At 41.3% G+C, this 20602-nt stretch overlaps 1 protein-coding gene across 10 annotated transcripts in view; it reads left to right on the top strand.

Moving 5' to 3' along the window:
• The window catches only part of MAP3K4 (mitogen-activated protein kinase kinase kinase 4), a 114116-nt gene that overhangs the window by 67831 nt on the left and 25683 nt on the right, over window positions 1-20602 (top strand). For 8 of the 10 annotated variants that reach the window (XM_053295028.1, XM_053295038.1, XM_053294972.1 and 5 more), the window contains 12 exons: window positions 346-489; window positions 1722-1879; window positions 4275-4391; window positions 4657-4756; window positions 4847-4930; window positions 8390-8656; window positions 9909-10058; window positions 12268-12429; window positions 13947-14080; window positions 17955-18033; window positions 18303-18381; window positions 20492-20588. In XM_053295028.1, coding sequence (XP_053151003.1) covers window positions 346-489; window positions 1722-1879; window positions 4275-4391; window positions 4657-4756; window positions 4847-4930; window positions 8390-8656; window positions 9909-10058; window positions 12268-12429; window positions 13947-14080; window positions 17955-18033; window positions 18303-18381; window positions 20492-20588 — 1571 coding nt within the window. The remainder of the gene's footprint in view (window positions 1-345; window positions 490-1721; window positions 1880-4274; window positions 4392-4656; window positions 4757-4846; window positions 4931-8389; window positions 8657-9908; window positions 10059-12267; window positions 12430-13946; window positions 14081-17954; window positions 18034-18302; window positions 18382-20491; window positions 20589-20602) is intronic. The other 2 variants (XM_053294983.1, XM_053295018.1) reach the window with 1 other exon arrangement.

The following is a 20602-nucleotide window of genomic DNA, read 5'->3' on the forward strand; positions in this document are numbered from 1 at the left end:
TTGTATTTGTGTCTTTTTATGTTTAAAAACTTTTCACTGCAGTAGCAACTCCAAACAGTGACTTGAAGCACGTAGAATGATGGTGGCAGCTAGGTGCTGCCAATTGCCAGTTTTTGGTGTGGGTTTTTTTTAGTCTAGAATGAGGCAGGCTCATCATCCTTAACTTAAAAAACAAAAAGCAAAAACCCAGCTGGTGATAGGTAGCATCTGTCTGCTGCAGTTGTTCTCAGTGCCTCCAGGAGCTGTTTGAAACCAATGCTGCAGTGAAAACATTTTGAAAAATAAAATAAAAAAGAACCCATCCAGGTTGATTGATTTTGATGTTTATGTACTGTTCCCTTGCAGCTAGTGAGAGAGTGTAAAGAGGTCCTGAAGGGTGGCCTGCTAATGAAGCAATATTATCAGTTTATGTTACGTGAGGTGTTAGATGACTTACAGAACAACTGCAACATTGACTCTTTTGAGGAGGACCTGCATAAGATGTTAATGGTCAGTAGCAATTTATCATGTCTTGTCATGGTTCAAGTCTATTGGTTCTCCACCCGATTTGGAAACTTCTTATAATTTTCAGTATATTCTCATTAGCAAACAGCTGTTCTTAGTCTGCCAAAATTGACTGCTTTTCTTCTTAACTGCATGCCGTATGGGGCACTGTTAATTCTTGTGTGGAATCTGATACATTCTGCAGGATCTAGAAAAATCTCAGTTTAAATTCTGTTTTCTAGTCTCCATCAATGTGTAGCTAGTTTCTGCTAATGTGCTTTTAAAAAAAGAGGTTCTGTTCAAAGGGTGGATTCCACAACATTCAAAAAGCACCTCTCATCCATTTAATTCTTAGAATGGGTAGGTGTATTATTACAGAACTTTGGAAAGTTATTAAAACTGTCCCAGGCATTATTACCAAGAAGTCATTCTCATTGGACACAATGGGTCTTATATCTAAATAATACTTAGGATTGTGTTTAGAAATGGAATGCAAAAAGGGGTTTTCATCCTATATATTCCTGGATTGGTATTTTGTTTACAAATGGGATAAAATATCTAATATTGTGAACAGTATAAAGTGGCTATCTCATATCTATACCTTGTGATTAATATAGTTTGTGAGCTTTGTTTCTGTCAAGTCAGATTAGATCACAATCCCTCAAGCACCTTGCTTTTTTTAAATAAAAAAAGCAGTTACTTTAAGTAAGTTGCTTTTATTTGAGACCACTGTCGTAGGTCATTTTCTCTGGCTGCAGTCCTGTGTCACATTGGGCACATACAAGGCTGATAGAAGGGTTCTTGGCAGGTGCAATAACTGATATTCATTATTATAAAAGCATCATTATGTTCCTGGTGGGCTCTGTCTTTGCTATGGCATTTCATGAGTTTGGCACCATAGGAACATAGGAAGCTGCCATACACTGAGTCAGACCATTGGTTTATCTAGCTCAGTATTGTCTTCACAGACTGGCAGCAGCTTCTCCAGTTGCAGGCAGGAATCTCTCTCCGCCTTATCTTGGAGAAGCAAGGGAGGGAATTTGAAACCTTCTGTTCTTCCCAGAGTGACTCCATCCCCTAAGGGGAATATATTCCAGTGTTCACACTTCTAGTCTCCCTTTCATATGCAACCAGGGTGGACCCTGCTTAGCTAAGGGGACAAGTCATGCTTGCTACCACAAGACCAGCTCTCCATATTGTGAAACAATTGTCTAAACTGATTTTCTTCCTGTTTCAAGGTTTATTTTGATTATATGCGAAGCTGGATCCAAATGCTACAGCAGTTACCTCAAGCATCTCATAGTTTGAAAAATCTCTTGGAGGAAGAATGGAATTTCACCAAAGAAATAACTCCTTACATACGAGGTGGTGAAGCTCAAGCTGGGAAATTGTTCTGGTAGAACTTCTTATTACTGTATTTCTCATATCCGTTTAGCTCATAATTAAATTTTATCAGTTGGGGATGTAATGGCATTTGAAAATAATCCATGGTAGGAATTTCCAATAATTGTGTTTATGATAGAATTTTAATTCCAAATATTGCATTTCTTAAATGCTGCAGCAGTGAATTCTTGAGAAGTAACTTGCATGTCTCCCTGTTTATTGTTTTGTTGGTGAAAAGTTGATATTATGGGTTTAGGTAATAGAAGCTGAATATTTAAAAGGGTAAATCTGAAACATTTTGAAGTGCCATCAGTTTCAGCCTATGAACACAGGAAGCTGCCTTCTACCATGTCAGAGCATAGGTCCATTTAGCTCAGTATTGTCTATACAGACTGGCAGCGGCTTCTCCAAGGTTGTAGTCAGGAGTCTCTCTCAGCCCTATTTTGGAGATGCCAAGAAGGGAACTTGTAGGGATGTGCACAGAACTGGTCTGTGCACTCCCGGGGTGGGGGGTCACTTTAAGGGACAGGGAAGGTGCTTCCTACCTACCCATCCCTGCCATGTGACTTTCCCCCTGCCAGCACTCTCCTAAATAGCGTGGGCTCAGGGCTGCAGTGTTCCTGCTTGCAACCCCGTTCAGTGTTGCCACACTCATGGCCGATGCGCACGGTATGCATGCGTATCAGCCATGGGCATGGTGACCCTGAATGGGGCTGCAAGCAGGAATGCTGTTTAGGAGAGCGCCAGTGGGAGGAAAGTGGTGGGGCAGGGATAGGCAGGTAGGAAGCACCCTTAAAGTGACCCTCTGCTCTCCAAACTGGCTCAAACGCAGGACCCTTGAACTGGTTCTGCACTCCAGAAAAGGAGAACCAAACCAGTTCTGTGCACATCCCTAGGGACTTGGAACTTCTGCGTGCAAGCATGCAGGAGCTCTTCCCAGAGTGGCCTCATCCCCTGAGGGGAATATATTACAGTGCTCACACAGGCAGTGTCTCATTCAAACGCAAACCAGGCCGGACCTTGCTTAGCAAATGGGACAATTCATGCTTGTTACCACAAGACCAGCTCTCCTCCCTAATGCATTGTGCTCATTTCTCTTTATCCCCTTTTGGATGAGGGGATAAGCATGGCAGTCTTCCCAACATGAGTGGTGCTTTCATTTGTCAAGGCATGAAGTCTCTCTCTCTTTATTTTAAGATGTCTGTGTTGACCAACCTGTTGCACTTTAGTACAGAAGTGCAAGATGAAGAGTAGGTAAGGCTTCCCTATTATTGTGGTCAAAGGTGTTCTCTCTCCTTCCCCATTGTATAGCACCCTGTCTAAATCAGTGTCTAACACCCAAACTAAATTACTCCTCTGCAATGCTTTAGCGTAATTCCTGAATAGTACTGTTGAGTAACTTAGTCTGGATGTCACCCAGTGGTTCTCACTCCTGGTCCCCTTATCTTGCTTGTATCTGTTGTTATGAGGACACTTTGCCCACTGCTTGATGGAAATAGCGTAGAATATGCAGAGCAATGCTACTGGGCTCTAGCTCTTTACAGATTTAGCATAATATTTGGTTGTTAACAACAGAGGAAATGCATGACACAGTGCAGAAATATTAAAATCTAGAACGTGTGTGTGTGTGTGTGTGTGTGAGAGTGAGTGAGTGAGTGTTGGTTGTGGTGGGGTAGGAGTTGGTGGTTTTTCATTCTCCATTTGTTGGGTGCTCTTTTACTTATGCCATCTCCAAAGTTGTTATGCTCTTATCAGGGATATGTCTAGAGGGGTTATAGGATTTGGCGTAGGTCACTCTGTCCAGTCCGTGATATGCCTGTCTGTCCTGTTTTGGGCATCGTCTGACTGGAGTTTCCACCAGTGTTGGAGATATGCTGAGGTATCTTTGTGTTGACGTAGTGAAGATATATCTCCATTTCCACTAGTGGAAGGAGGCTTATGCCAGATCCTGTGCTTCTCAGGCTGTGATTTTTCTTTTTCTTTTTAAAGTGTAAGCTTGTACCTTTAATATTTTTAGCGAAGGTAACGAAAATTCAGCACCTGAATTTTTCACCTACTTTTACCCGAATTACCTTACTTTGCCTTATTCATTGACATACTGCACAAATAATTCTGTGCATGTTGTAACCAGAACGTACACATAGTGAAAGTGTGCTCTTGTGCGCACGCAAAAATTTACGCAAATGTATTTGTGCGATATTTTGACCATTGGCGATAATGAATATATTGTTGCACAACTGCATTTGCACAATTTTTATGTCTGTGCAAGAGCACACTTGGATAACTGTGTGTACTTTGCGTTACATCATGTGCAGAGGTTTGCACAGGATGTCAGCCATTGTTTTAAATGGCTCTGTAATGTGTCTGCTTTTTTCGCAGGAATAAAAGTTGTTTTAATTCTGTTTCAGTGATATTGCGGGAGTGCTGCTGAAATCAACAGGAATCTTTTTGGACTCTGGCTTACAAGAGAGCTGTGATGATTTTTGGGCTAGTGCTGATGACAGTGCTGCTTCAGATGAAATCAGGTACTCCTAGACATATATTGATCATATGTTCTAAGTCTAATGGCATTTGTTAAAGGTAGAAGAATCATTTTTGTGCATGGTTTTTAAAATTTGTGTTTGTGTTTTTGAGTAGGATGTGTCATCTTAGCAATTGTGGGTACATTTTTATCTTGTTGCTTGTACATATGTCTTTTGATTTAAAAACAAACAAACATGTTTCTCCATTCACACATTTGAATGCATATGTGAAAGTGTATTGAAACATCTGCATTTTCAATTTTCATAGGAGGTCTGTTATAGAGACCAGCCGGGCACTTAAGGAACTGTTTCATGAAGCTAGAGAGAGAGCATCCAAAGCTCTTGGTTTTGCCAAGCGGTTAAGAAAGGTAAAATCAAAATGGGTTCTTAATTAGTTAGAAAAATTCAGTTATATTGATATAACGTAATTTGATAAAGCATACTTCTCTTACTCTTAGGACCTTGAAATAGCAGCAGAGTTCACGTTGTCTGCCTCTGTGCGGGAGTTTCTCAGTGCCCTGAAAGCAGAAGAGTATGTGAAGGTAAAATCAGTCTATGGATTAATGCAATTGGAGCATTTAATAGCTCTATCTTGTGCATGATTGTTTGGAAGGAAGTCCCATTATGTTCAATGGGATACTCCCAGGTAATTGTGGATAGAACTGCAGTTCTCACTGAGGTGATGCATCTGTGTCTGAGCTGAACCACTGTTCTGGTTCAGTTTGAAGCACAGCCCTATCAAGCATGTCTGGACTTGTGCTTCTTAAACAGAAGCCACCAGTGCTGCATAGATGGTTGCAAAGGAGGTTGTGAAATGACATGGTGGTCTGCTGTTAAAAGAAGTCAAACATTCCACGGGGTAAACGCAAGCCCGAAGGCTGCTATAAAGAAGCTCCTTGTATCCCAGCCTAGATATTTGAATTGTGCAAAACAATAATTATTTTGAAAAGCCCACTGTCTTCCAAAGCCACTAAGCCACACTTATCTGAAAATTCAATATGCCACATTGAGGTCAGTCTGTAATAGGGATGAACGTTGTCTTTGTTGAGTAGCTTCTGACTAATATAAAGATATACCTTCCTCCCAAAAAGTATCTGCAGTGCTGGGGGTGGGGGGGAAATAGATATCAGCGTAGTTCTATAACGTGGTCTGTGACCTTGCTACTGGAGTGGAGTACATAAACAGAGCATGATTCAGCAAAAGAGTGCTGAAATTAGGATTGGGAAATAAAAAAAGAGAAGTGTATGAAAAATGCCTCAAAGGAATGTTATGGAAAGATAACATGGAGCTTTAAAACTGGCCCTTGGCTAGATCTGTGTCATGATGCAAAGGAAGCATCTCTTCCACCCATAATGTAATGGGAAGTGTATATTATTATTACTTGTTTACACAGTCAGACAGGTGTTATTGACTGGTTTGTTTTATTCAGACATCGAGTCCTTCCCAAGGACCTGGGATGGCTGAATTTTATTGTCAGTTGTTATAGATATCGTCGCAGAATATAGGCTGTTCCCAGTAAAGCTGCTTTTTGTAATTGGCTGATGGTGATTTCTGTGGCCCCTATGGTGTTGAGGTGCTCTTCAAGGTCTTTTGGAACTGCACCCAGGGCGCCAATTACCACTGGGATTATTTTGGTCTTTTTCTGCCACAGCCTTTCAATTTCAGTTTGTAGATCTTTGTATTTGGTGATTTTTTCTATTTCTTTTTCTTCTGTTCTGCTATCCCCTGGTATTGCTATGTCAATTATTTTGACTTGTTTTTCTTTCTTCTCGACTACAGTTATATCTGGTGTATTGTGTGGCAGATGTTTGTCTGTTTGTAGTCGGAAGTCCCATAATATTTTTACATCTTCATTTTCTTCAATTTTTTCAATTTTATGGTCCCACCAATTCTTGGCTACAGGTAGCTTGTATTTTTTGCAGATGTTCCAGTGTATCATCCCTGCTACTTTGTCATGCCTTTGTTTGTAGTCAGTCTGTGTGATCTTTTTACAACAGCTGATTAGGTGGTCCACGGTTTCATCTGCTTCTTTACAAAGGCGGCACTTGCTGTTTGTGGAGGATTTTTCGACTTTTGCTCTTATTGCATTTGTTCTTAGTGCCTGTTCTTGTGCAGCCAGTATTAAAACCTCTGTTTCTTTCTTCAAGTTGCCATTCTTAAGCCATTGCCAGGTCTTGGTGATGTCTGATTTTCCACTTATATTGTGCAAATATTGACCATGCAGGGGCTTATTTTTCCATTTTTCTGCTCGGTTCTTGACTTGTTCTTTCTTGTAGGCCTTTGCTTGATGCAAAGGAAGCATCTCTTCCACCCATAATGTAATGGGAAGTGTATATTATTATTATTATTATTATTATTATTATTATTATTATTATTACATTTATATCCCACTCTTCCTCCAAGGAGCCCAGAGTGGTGTACTACATACTTGCGTTTTCTCCTCACAACAACCCTGTGAAGTAGGTTAGGCTGAGAGAGAAGTGACTGGCCCAGAGTCACCCAGCTAGTCTCATGGCTGAATGGAGATTTGAACTCGGGTCTCCCCGGTCCTAGTCCAGCACTCTAACCACTACACCACGCTGGCTCTCCATATACATAGGATTGTATCCAAAGAAAGTTAGCCAGAACTAAGTTCCACTGAAATTAAGTTAGTTGATCATGACTAAGCACCCCTGAAAACAGTAGACCGGTTCAGATGTCACATGGGATTGACCTTAAACTAGGGCTTTGGGCCATAAACTTGAGACTTGAGAAGCCCCCCACCCCCATGCCTGCAAGAGCCTTGGAAGAATTCTACTTTTGTGGTTAGAAAGAAGCCAGGATAATTTATGACTTCTGCATTAATTCGTTCTGATTTATTCTATCCAGATTTACAAAGTAAACCATGATCTAAATTCAACTTCAAACCTTGCTCCATGTGACAGCTGAACTAGCCCACAGTTTTCAGTAGTACTCAGTTATGACTGACTAACTTCAGATAAAACCTCTCTCTTAGATTTTTCAAGGTTTTTGTGGGGTGGGGTAGATAGAAGAGTGGTATTTAATATCCCATTGGGATACTGATGTAATCAATTTCAACTTTATTTTTGTAATCCTACTGAAATTTCCCCCTTTTTGCTTTTAATTGAAATGTAACTTTAGCAAAGACTGTTTCCATTTTAAAAATATTTAATGTATTCAAGTAATCTGTGCAAGAACAATTTTGTGTATTGAATTATTTCTAAAACAGTTGGCTTATTTCTTGCAGCAGGTGCCATTGTTGAGTTTAAAAACTATGCCAATATATAACCTTATTGCTACAATGGAAGCACCTGAAAAGTACTGCTTAGTCCAGAATTACTAAAAGTATGGAATATCTGCAACATGTGGAGGGTTGATACTGTGGTGGTTTTAATAGAGCTGTAGGGGGGTTTGCTTTTTGAAGAAAGCTTCACTTTTTCCACACACAAAAATTACCCTCTCTTTGGCCATTTTGGGGACACGTGAATAGGAGTGAAAGTGGAGGGGAAGGAAATGCATGCCTGGGTTGCTGAAACTTTTCATGCTGCATTGCTGTGGCTTAATTGGTCCACCCTTGCAGCACAGCAAAACGGGGAATGTATTCACAAGTTGCCAAGGAAACTGGATGGTGTGCCCTAACTTCATCCATGGCAGTAGCAGGCAGTGAAAATCAGTATGGGGAGAGAGTGTTGCTCTGTTATCTCTGCAATGCACAGATGCATTTTCTCCCCCTGCCCCCCAAACTCTGTATGAGGGTAATGCTGCTTTGTTTCTCCTCGCTACTCAGTCTTGCTTTCTTATGTGATTCCTGATTGGCTAAGATCATGCAGTGAGGAAGAAGAAAAAACTGTTGTGGAGTGGGGGGAGGGCACAGTATTTGTAAAGAACCCCAAAAATGTATTATCTGAAAATCATCTTTTCACCTTGAACACTTTTTGGGTTAAAATGTAGTGCAGCGCTAGGTTTTAGTAACTTGGACCATATTGTTGTTCTTTTTTCAGGTGCAAATCCCTGGACTTGAAAATCTACAGATCTTTGTGCCAGTTAATCTTGCAGGGGAGAAATCTGTTATTTTGCAGTTGCTTAATGCAGCTGCAGGAAAGGACTGTTCAAAAGATTCTGATGAGGTTGCAGGCGAACTCTTCTTACTTATGACTAAGTACAGTGATAAAGAGCATGAAGCTGATGACAGCTGGAGTGCATGGGAAGGACAGCCTGTCAAAATCGTGCCTCAGGTGGAAACTATTGATACGCTGAGAAGTATGCAGGTCAGTATTTTATATGGTAGTATAAATTGGCCATTGTAGTTCTGTTCATAATGGTTTGTGAACTACAAAAGTTAAGTGACTCTTTTTCACAGCTAAATTGTATGATATAGAATCCTGAATACTTAAGAATCTGAAGTTCTTTATGTTTGTTATTCATTTTTAATATTCTTAACAGGATTTTAGTTTGTATATGATTCTCATATTGAACATATGAAGCTGGTTCATATACAGGTGAAACTCGGAAAATTAGAATATCGTGCAAAAGTCCATTAATTTCAGTAATGCAAATTAAAAGGTGAAACTGATATATGAGACAGACGCATTACATGCAAAGCGAGATAAGTCAAGCCTTAATTTGTTATAGTTGTGATGATCATGGCATACAGCTCATGAAAACCCCAAATCCACAATCCTAGAAAATTAGAATATTACATGGAACCAAGAAGACAAGGATTGAAGAATATCGGACCTCTGAAAAGTATAAGCATGCATATGTATTCAGTACTTGGTTTGGGCCCCTTTTGCAGCAATTACTGCCTCAGTGCGGCGTGGCATGGATGCTATCAGCCTGTGGCACTGATGAGGTGTTATGGAAGACCAGGATGCTTCATTAGCGGCCTTCAGCTCTTCTGCATTGTTTGGTCTCATGTCTCTCATCCTTCTCTTGGCAATGCCCCATAGATTCTCTATGGGGTCAGGTCAGGCGAGTTTGCTGGCCAATCAAGCACAGTACACTGTATACTTTTCAGAGGTCCGATATTGTTCTATTCTACAATCCTTGTCTTCTTGGTTCCATGTAATATTCTAATTTTCTGGGATTGTGGATTTGGGGTTTTCATGAGCTGTACGCCATGATCATCACAATTATAACAAATTAAGGCTTGACTTATCTCGCTTTGCATGTAATGCGTCTGTCTCATATATCAGTTTCACCTTTTAATTTGCATTACTGAAATTAATGGACTTTTGCACGATATTCTAATTTTCCGAGTTTCACCTGTATGAGTCAGACCATCTATTCCTTAAGTGATCAGGATGAAAGTTCAAGAGCAATCCTTTAGTAAATCCAGAATGATCATTGTAGGCATTTGCCATTAAATTAGCCATTTAGAGGAAAATCATAACCTTTAAAATATTTTTTAGTTTAGAAATTACTTTAGATTTCAAAATTGTCACCATTACATTTGCTTTTAATGAATATAGCTTTGAGAGCCTTTTTGGAGGCAGCAACATGTAAACCTTGTATTCCTAGGTTGATAACCTCCTCCTTGTAGTCATGCAACCTGTTCATCTGGTGAACCAGAGAAAAGCTTTCCAACAATCTCTTGAAGGGCTTATCAGTTTGCATCTGGAGCAAACATCCAGCCAGCCAGTCATTGCCAAAGCTTTGCAGCAGTTGAAGGTATGTATCTCCCTGATTTATAATCCGATTGCTATAAATTGGCTGCTGTTACACTATTTACAGTACATAACAAGCTAAAGTTACTGTCTGACACCCAGAGTAACGGAGTGCTTGCAGGAGAACATTGGGCTAGTGCAAGACTGTTGTGCAAGCTAGTTGCGCTGAGTTTGGAGCGGACTAGTATTGCACTACTGCAAGCATTCTTGTGGTTGTGCAACAGTTGCACAACTGTGGCATACCTCATTTGTTTTAATGAGAACTTTTGCACAAGAGTGCTATAGCGTTGTTGCACAAATCCCCATCTAAGCAAACTTCTTGTGCTAGCATAAGTTTGCTGCTTCTGCAAGCTCTGGATGTTTGCCACTGAGTTCTAAATTTGTCATAAAAAGATCATTTGTAGTTCCAGTTTTGTAGAAATAAATTGAGATCCTCTCAATCTTTGAGAGTGTGAACAGTTGCTACGCACTCTTTGGATTATATACTCAGAAGTCACATATGTGTACCTTGATAGATGGGGAACAATTTCCAAATAATTTGGAATGGGATATTTATTATTTATGTATTACATGTGTACCCTAAGTCCTCTATCAGAATGCTGTAGTGTAACAGTATAACGTGATGGGGGTGGAAGATTTTTCTCTAAAAGGGCTTTACTATTTGTGGATAATATAGCTGCAGCTGTTACTAAAGCCCCATCAGTGCCTGGCAAAAACTCAAGGATAGAGCCAGCAAAGGGCTTCATATTTCTCTGAGTCATCAGTAGATTTTTAGGAGCGAGCCCTGCACATGAGTGAAAATATATTTCAAATTCTTAGATGCGGCTTCACATTTCTAAGTTACCAGGTGCCTGGGTTTATTCCAGGCCATAGACACTAGGTGAGATTGAGTCCTTATGGCTAGTGGTGGCGGGTAGAGGACAAGTTTGAAAACTGTTCTATATGTAAATAGGAGTTGAGTGTAGGGTGCAAGGGGAAACTAAGTCATGTTGCTGATTAGGGATGTGTGAACCGGTTCGAATCCAAACCGGGGTGGTTTGGAGGTTCGGATTCGAACTGAACCAGCCATCAGGTTAGGGCTGCAGGTTCGAATTCGAACCGAACCAGGGGGTGGTTCAATTAGAACCGGTTTGGACTGGTTTGGACACCCCAAAATTGGTAGGATGGTAGCTGGCACCCAGGGGTACCTGTCACCCAAACCCCAAAGCAATCGGACACTCGTACGATTTTTTATGAATTTTTGAAAATTATTTTTATTTTTTTCTCATGGGATATAGTGGGACTTGAACCAGGCCATTATACCTTATTGTGGAGCACCCATGGGTGCCAACAACCACCCAAACCCTGAAGCAATAGGACAGTCCTACGATTTTTAATGAATATTTGAAATATTTTTAATTATTTTTCTCATAGAGTATAATGGGACCCGAACCAGTACATATCCCCTATTGTGGAGCACCTAGGGGCGCAAAAGCAGGGTGGGTGGTAGACAGACAGGGGTGCCTACCACCCAAAAACCCCCAAGGCAATTGGACACTCCTCTGATTATTGGTGAATTGTTAAAGTATTTTTGAATTCCTCATAGAGAATAATTAGGATTGCAGCAAATGTATAGCTTCACGTCGGGGGGAAAGGGATGTCGTAGAGTGGAGTGTGGTGGGTGGTAGTTCCTAGGGTGGGCAAGGAAGCTATCAGAATTATTTGAAAGGAATTGGGCAAAGGGCTGATTTTTAAGTGATTTTTGAAGTTTACACGTCTTTAAGGTTTTTCCTCATAAGCTATAATGGAGCTTTCAGCAGCCCCATAAGTGCACTTGGGGGGTGCTGGGGTGGCCCAGAGCGAGTGGTGATGTAGTGCACATAGGGTGCCAACCACCCCCATGTGTTTCTTGGTTCTGTTGTTTCTGAGGTGTTCTGAGTGTGGATTCTATGATAGCAAATGAGATTTTCAATGAGACACCATGAATCCACTCACTCTCATTTGCTCTTCATCTGAACCGAACCGGGCGAACCGGTTTTGTGCACATCCCTATTGCTGATGAAGGATGCTCTTGCCCAAGAAAGCTTGTGCCACAATTGATTAATTTTCAAGGAGGAACAGGACTCTTCATTTTTATAGTAAATAGTCATTTCAGATTGTATTACGATCCCTACAGAATTGGATGTTTTAAACCTAAAAATATTTTTAGCAGATTCTTTCTCCCTATTTTCTAGAGTTATGCTCTGCAGCTGTGCAATAAAATAAGCAGTGCCACTGACAGAGTTGAACGCATGTTCACATCTGAATTTGATGCTGAGGTTGATGAGTCAGAATCTGCCACCTTGCAGCAATATTATAGGGAAGCCATGATACAGTGTTACAACTTTGGTTTTGAGGTAGGTTCAGCAGAAATCGATTGCTGAGAGTTTTCATTGTTTACTTCCTTCCTTCCTTCCTGATAGATGTATCTCTAGGCGGTGTAAAGTAAAGGTAAAGTATGGCTGTTGAGTCGATGTCGACTCCTGGTGACCACAGAGCACTGTGGGTGTCTTTGGTAGAATACAGGAGGGGTTTACCATTGCCATCTCCCACGCAGTATGAGATGATGCCCTTCAGCATCTTCCTATATCGCTACTGCCCGATATAAAGTAGATGTTTCCCATAGTCTGGGAAACATGCCAGTGGGGATTTGAACCGGCAACCTCTGGCTTGCTAGTCAAGTCGTTTCCCCACTGTGCCATTAGGTGGCTCTAGGCAGTGTACATAATCCAAAATACAATATAAAGAAGATTTAAAACAATTTCACAGAATAAAATCAATTAAAAACAGTTTAAAATTAATTTTAATTAAAAGCCTGTGAAAACAGTTGTGTCTTGAGTGGCTTTTTAAAAGCAATCAGAGATGGAGAAGCTCTTATTTTGTCAGGAAGCATATTCCAAAGCTCTGGGGCAGCCGCAGAGAAGGCCCAGCCCCAAGTTGCCACCAGAGAAGCCGGTGGCAACTGTAGCTGGACCTCCCCGGATTATCTTAATGGCGGCAGGCTTCATGACAAAGGAAGAGCTCTCTTAAGTAATGCAATTTCTTGTCTTTGAAATGGCAAAATAAAGTTAATATTTTGGTAAATTCTTTGTATTTTGAATACTACTACTATTTATATACTGCTTTTCAGTGGAAGGCCTGTGGATTAGGTCATTCAGACACTTCTGGGAAAGCTGAAACATAGCATTGCCTAGGTGAAAGCAGAAGAGTATGGAGAGTCAACTCAACAGTTGCCATTTTGTGCAAACAATTAAAAAGCACAGAAAATCTGAAATATATTTCCCATTCTGAGAATACTTCTTCTGTTGAATGTTTTAATCAGTTTTTCCACAAGTATATGTTGGAGACTGTGTGGTGAGACCACCACCATGAAGTAAAGCAAAGCGGACCCAATTGCATCTGCTTGGGACAGACATCACAGCCTCTTTCCAGCCAGTCACAGCTGTTTTAAATGCCAGTGCTCTCTATAGTGGAACTCTGTTGCCCTGAGAGTTTCTTTGCTTTTCTTGTTTTTTGACCATGGGGAAAACCCTAGGACAACAGAGAGACCCCAGTAGACCTTGCTTTTACTCTGAACATGACTACTTAAAAGATGCTGGCTGCATTTTATCTGACCTTTTGGCCTTATTTGCTGTGGATATCAATAGGTTCTGTATGCAATTTTAAACAAACAGATGCCACATCAATCTGGTAATAGTTTCTTTGTGTAGCTAAACAAAAATGGCTTTTTGTTGCCATTTACATGGATTGTTGGGAGAATTTCAGGTTGGGGTATTGAACTTGAAGGATAAAACTGTTGTTGCAGCATGCAGCAACAGCTGAAAATAGCAATATTTATTTCAAATCTTGAAAGGATGATTTTCATATATTGTAGTACCATAAAGAAGTTATTCGTCTGATGTCTGGGGAATTCAGACAGAAAATTGGAGACCAGTATATCAGTTTTGCAAAAAAGTGGATGAATTATGTCCTTACTAAATGTGAGAGTGGTCGAGGCACTAGACCCAGGTATGATTAAATGGACACTCTTTGGTGTTTTAGTCCCTTTCATTTCAGCTTGCATGTTGTAACCAGGGTTAACAATCTCTGTTCAATGCTGTTAACCACAGTGATTTGACTGGGAATGCCTGGAAATACCACATTATCATATCGCACTCTGAGCAAGAGCATGCGGGGCTCAGCAATTGCAGTTAACTCGTTAACCACGCTTGTGGTCATTGTGAGCACACAACCTAGTTTAGAAGTCATGTTTTAATGTATTTTAAATAATGTGTTTGGGAATTTGGGAGTGGGATGGAGGAGAGAGGTGTGTATTCCATGGAAGTTGGAATAAATTGTAATGACCAGAAAACAAAGCAATAATTAAGGCTTCACATACACTTTAATTAATTTTAGCTGTCTTGCTTACCATTCAGTCAATTAAAACATTACAATTTCAGTACAGGCAATTGCTTGTTACTGCCAACTATGTTATGTAGTCAGATGCTCTATAGAAAATAATTTAGCCAACTGGGTAAAGATTAAGAGAAACACTCTGCCTTTTAAGGGTCTCTGGTAATTCAGTGGTAATCTGCTATAGTGATATGCACAAAACTGGTTTGCCAGATTCAAATCAAAAATGAATTTGAACTGGTTCGAGCCCTGTTCAGGGGTGCCAGGTGACATTAAATTTTGTTTTTAAAAAGTTTGACTTGCTGCTCCTGAGGGCTTCTGTGGCTTTGGGGGTGCTTCTGTGGCCGCGCAGCAGGGCCTCCGGGGCTCCTCCTCCCCTGCCAGACTCCCCTGAGTCTCCATGGGCCAGTTTGGCCTTGTTTACACACGCAGCAGCCATTTTTTTGGCCCCAGCGCATGCATGCAGGCCATTTCTGTGACTGGGTCAGGACCCGGGTCATGCACATGGCCCATGTGCATGCACGGTGGCCCCAAAATGGCTGACCCACATGCAAACAGGGCTGAGGGGGGGTGAGGGGAAGCCACAGAAGGACACCTCCCACCCACACCCACCCCGTCTGGGGCCACAGCAGCATTCCCTGAGGTCACCAAAGCCCTCGGTGCTGGTAAGTCAAACTTAAAAAAATTGTCACCCAGCATCCCCAAACCAGTCCAGAGGGTTTGCACATCTCTAATCTGCAGATAGTTTAGTTATAGGTAATTGTAAGTTTATAAAAGCCCCATGCTGACCTTATCCAAGAGGACATCCCTTTCTGTCTAGAGCTCCTTTCTCTTGGGGGAATCCCACAATGTAGCGCATGTGTCCTGTACAGCATTGTGGGCTTCACGGAGGAAGGGACGATTCCCAGCCTAAGATTAACCCACCCTTCTCTGTGCTGTACAGAGCAGAGTTGATTGTGTGGGGGCGTGGAGTGCAAACAACTATTGTCTGTGGGGGAAGGCAAGGTTTGGGAAGCCTTCCGCCCACCGGTAGGTCCTGTGAGTGGCCCCAGTATTTGGCAAAAACTTTCATAGGAACAGTCCCACTGGATCAGGCTCAAGGCCTGTCTAGTACAGCATCCTGTTTCACACAGTGGCCCACCAGATGCCTCTGAGAAGCCCACAGGGAAGAGGTGAGGACATGCCCTCTCTCCTGCTGTTGTTGCTACCCTATTTAGAGGAATCTTTCCTCTGAGCCTGGAAGGTGGCCTGTAGCCTACCAGACTAGTAGCCATTGATAGACCTGTCCTGCATGGATTTGTCTAAGCCCCTTTTAAAGCCATCCAAGCTAATGGCCATCACCACATCCCATGGCAGAGAATTCCATAGATTAATTAATATGCTATGTCATAAAGTACTTCCTTTTGTTGGTCCTAAATTTTCTGGCCTTCAGTTTTATGGGATGACCCCAGTTCTAGAGTTGTGGGAGAGGGAGAAAAATTTCTCTGTCAACTCTCTTTACTCCCTGCAAAATTTATACACTTCTGTCATGTCTCCCTGTAGTTGCTTCTTTTCCAAATTAAAAAGTCCCAGATGTTGTAGCCTAGCCTCATAAGGCAGGTTCATCTTGGTTGCCCTTTTCTGCACCTTTTCCAGTTCTACAATGTCCTCCTTAAGATACGGTGACAAGTATCTTGCACTGTAGACATCTTAAATATCTGAAAGTAACTGGTGTGCCATCAAAGTAATGTAATAGTTCCTCATGTAAAGAGCTGAGTCTGATCACCTTTCTGAAATAAAGTGAGATCCCTGGATTATGGGGCTATATGCCTAATTAAAAGCAGTCTGCTTGAAATAAGTGGAGTGATTTGCCACCTATATGCATCATTTTTAAAATGTGCTATATAAGAATCACCCATGGCCATTTGCAATATGTTGGGTACTTAACTGCTTTTCCTAGAAAATTTGGGTTTGTGGCTTACATCTTATATTGGCTGGCCACCTCCTATCCACTCTTCAAACTATAAGACACCAACCACCAACTGCTTTTCAACTAGAGTTCTCAAAGTGGTTTACACAGAAAACCAACGGATTGAAAACCATACATATTTATTGTATGAGACCCTCATACTTTTAGTATGAGGAAATGAAGTGAAGGCAGGCTGCCGTACAGATCACATCATTTCGTTGGTGCAAATTGGAGAGTTCCTGTGCTGAATGACTGCAAATGAACATCTTTCCATATAGAGCAGGCTCCGCACATTTTAATCTAAAGCAGCCACTAAGCCCTTCTTGTTTGCATAGATTAATATTGATTTGCCTACGAGGCCACTAGTGAGCTTCATAGTTGAGGAAGGATTTGAACCTGATGCCCAAATCAACACTACTAGCTGCTGCTGCTGTAGAAGTAGTAATAATTTATTATTTATTTATTCAAATTGCTTATATACCGCCTCCTCCAAAGATTCTAGGTCGTGAAAAACAAAAATACCAACAACAATCAGTTTTTTTAAAAAGTAAAGGGCAAATGCCTGGTGAAAAAGGTTTGCCTTAAGAAGGGCCTTAAAAGCAACCAGAGAGGGGGGCTGAACGAATCTTTGGGCGGGGGGGTGGGGAGAAGAGTGTTCCAAAGAAGATTATTATTATTTCAATAGCATTTTTCAGTGTTTTACAGTTCTTATTTATTTTTCTTATTTCTTGTTCTTTCAGAACAACTCAGCCTTGTGGGCAGTGTTCCCTCTAACAGGGATTCCCAAATGTTGTTGACCCCATATCCCAGAAACCCCACCTGCAATGGCTTTTGCTTGGGGATTCTGGGAGTTGTAGTGATTTGGGAATCCCTGTTAGAGGGAACACTGCTTGTGGTGTAGTCAGAGGCGTAACTATAGGGGGGGCAGGGGGGGCACATGCCCCGGGCGCCATCTTTTCTGGTCACGTGGGGGGGCGCCGCCATGACCAAATTTTTTAAAAAATTTTTAATTTTTTGTTAATACAAATGTTTCCTGCTCAGTGCAGCAGCGCTGCAGCAGTCAAGGGAGCGCGTCGGTGCCCCCTTCCCCATGAGTGGTCCCTTCCGCGCCGCCTGTGCCCCCCCCCATTGCTTTGCTGGCACCTGGCGGCCAGTCAGTGGCCTGGCCTGGCGGTGGGCGCTTGTGAGGAAAAACCTAAGTATAATGTAGTATGTTGGGGGGGGCGCGGGGGGCGCCATTTCAGTGCTTGCCCCGGGCGCCGTTTTCCCTAGTTACGCCTCTGGGTGTAGTTACATTGAGGGACAGTGACTTGTAGGAGTCATCTAATTTCTTGAGAATAAATTGAGAGTTCATACCATTTCCTATGAATATTCATGAAAAATATAGCTTCCGGCAACAGTCTTTTGAGCAGGCTTTGTATTATATTTGCATAATATTTAGAAAGGTGAGATTTTTCTGTAGCATGGCAACAGAGTTTCAATAAATAGAAGCTCTCATATAAGTATTTCTTGGCTAATGAATAACTTCTTTTTCCTCAACAGGTGGGCCACACAAGGTTTTGATTTTCTTCAAGCCATTGAACCAGCCTTTATTTCAGCTCTGCCAGAAGACGACTTCTTGGTATGCCATTAGCCTCTCTTCCTTTGGCTACATTTGAGGCCAATTGACCTTGTCTCCACTGCAAAATGACTGTTTTGAGGGTTCATCAACATTTATTCTTCTTCATATTTATTTATTTATTTGATTGATTGATCTCTATACTACTCTTCCAAAAAATGCCTCAGGGCGGTTTACATTTAGGTGTTCATATGTATTTAGGTGTTCATATGTAAACTGTACACTTTAAGTGTGGCATTTTGTTGTGATGCTTCTGATTTTCTGTTTTCCAGAATTTACAGGCTTTGATGAATGAATGTATTGGCCATGTAATTGGAAAGCCTCACAGTCCTGTTACAGGTTTGTACCTTGGTAAGGCAGCAGCTATGATATCTTCATCTGGAACTTTACAGCTGTAGTCTATAGAAATTAAACTTTTCATTGTAAGTGAATTGAAGTTATTGATCTATAAAACTAAAGAGTTACAATGAAAATACATGGTGAACAAACTAGAAGTATACGAGGAGTAGCTTTATGCAGAGTCAGCTCAGTGATCTGTCTAAGAGCAGCTCTTACGGATAGCAAATATTGAACTCGGCTCTATGAGGTTTTATGTAACTGTCATCCCCAGGCTACTATCTGAGAGATCCTCAGTTATGTCTGCATGCGTTGTGACCCATCAAGCCAAATGTAGCCCAATGTATTACGATTATTGAAATGCTTGACACATTTCTGGGCCCTCCCCCCCCCCTACCTTTTTGCCGTTGCTGGTAAGAAGCAAAATAGAAGATGCATTAAATTCCTGATGGCTACCACATATGTCTGGTGGGCTGCTTTGCTCTGATAGTTCACAAGGTGTGCAGGCCTGCATGAATTGGAGAAACCAGCAATCATACCTGGAGCACACACAGCATGTGGTTTCTCCTCTAGGAAAATATATAAGCAAGTGAGTGACTTATGCTGAGAAATGGCAGCTCATGTGCAGCCATAAAATGAAAGTACATTTCATTGCTAACGGAGCAAAGAGGCACCTTTTAAAAAGGTGGTGGTTCTCTTTATTTAGCAGGGTGAAACAACCGGCCCCAGCAAAGCATCCTTCCAGTGGCTGTAGCTGGTGTCTATCTTATATTTGTTTTTTAGATTGTGAGCCCTTTGGAGACAGGGAGCCGTTTTATTTATATTCATATCTGTGTAAACTGCTTTGAGAATTTTTGTTGAAAAGCGGTGTATAAATATTTGTTTACAGGAGAGCCTCGTTAATCGCAGACTCACTATCCGCGGTTTCAAGTATCCGTGGTTGGGTAATAGACACCCAACCTCAGTATACATGGGAGGGAGGGGTTTTAAAAAGGGTTAATCCACATATCCGCAGGCTGGGATATGTGACATTTATTATTATTATTAAAAAAATTTATACCGCCCTTCCAAAAGGCTCAGGGTGGTTTACATTAGAAATTTGACATTGGGAGCCATTTTATGGCTCTTTTTTGGGGGGGTGCTGATTTTCAACTCTTGGTGGCATTGCTTGACTGCTGAGGACCCAAGGAGCACAATAGGTACCCCTCCTCACATTTATAGGGCCTCTTAGCCCCATTTTAAAAAGAATACAGCAAAAGAATTGGCTATTTTCAGCCGATTTTCCTCTCCTGGAACCTAACTCCTGTGATCCCATTGCATCAATAGCCCAGTATTCGCAGTTTCGGTATCCGCAGTAGTAATAGAGAATGGAACTCCGCGAATACTGAGGTTCTCCTGTATTGTATTTGTTTATTTCGGCCCAAGGCCAGCATAGGTTCTCCTGTATTTGTAAAGCACAAAATTGAAGAGAGCTGCTTCAGTCACATTAACAGTTCTTCCTTGCTATTTATTACTGCACTTGAATGGCTCCTAATGGACCTTTATCTAATATGTGGAAGGAGTAATAGTTACATTGGGAGAGGAAAAGAAGGAAACATAAATCTGTTTTGTACTCGATCATCAAAGAGGGCTGGAAGAGGGAGTGATTTCAAGTCAAAAATGTTCACGTTCCTTATGAAAGTATATTTCTGTAATCAAGCTAAAATCTGAACATACAGTATAGACCAAGTCTTGTAACCTAGATTTTTCTTGATGTGTCTTAGGGCAGCCTTTTTACTTGTTTAAACTTTTTGTTCTAGTTTTCTTAGACAATTTATGTGTCAAATAATCTTTAAAAGGAGGAATACTTATTATTATTTCATGTTGCAAGAAAGTTGTTTAGAAAGATGCAGTATATCTCCAGATCACTAGCTAGTTTATGGTGATCTGACCCATTTTTTTTTTTTAAATTGCTTCTCATAAACTGGCTTGTAATCTAAACATACAATTCCAGTTACCATTTGCTTGCTGCTATATCAGACAAGTTGCATGAACCATGGTTCTCCTGCAGCGGTGTGATATGCCTCTGGTGAATGTTCTCTTAAGCCAGCTGAATCATCTCCTTCTGCCTTTTTTCTGCTTGCAGCTATTCATCGGAATAGTCCCCGCCCTGTGAAAGTACCCCGATGCCATAGTGATCCCCCAAATCCTCACCTCATCATCCCAACGCCTGAAGGCTTCAGGTATTACGAATTTA

This window comes from Hemicordylus capensis, chromosome 1, assembly GCF_027244095.1.
Source record: "Hemicordylus capensis ecotype Gifberg chromosome 1, rHemCap1.1.pri, whole genome shotgun sequence".
In the NCBI taxonomy this organism is placed as follows: domain Eukaryota; kingdom Metazoa; phylum Chordata; class Lepidosauria; order Squamata; family Cordylidae; genus Hemicordylus; species Hemicordylus capensis.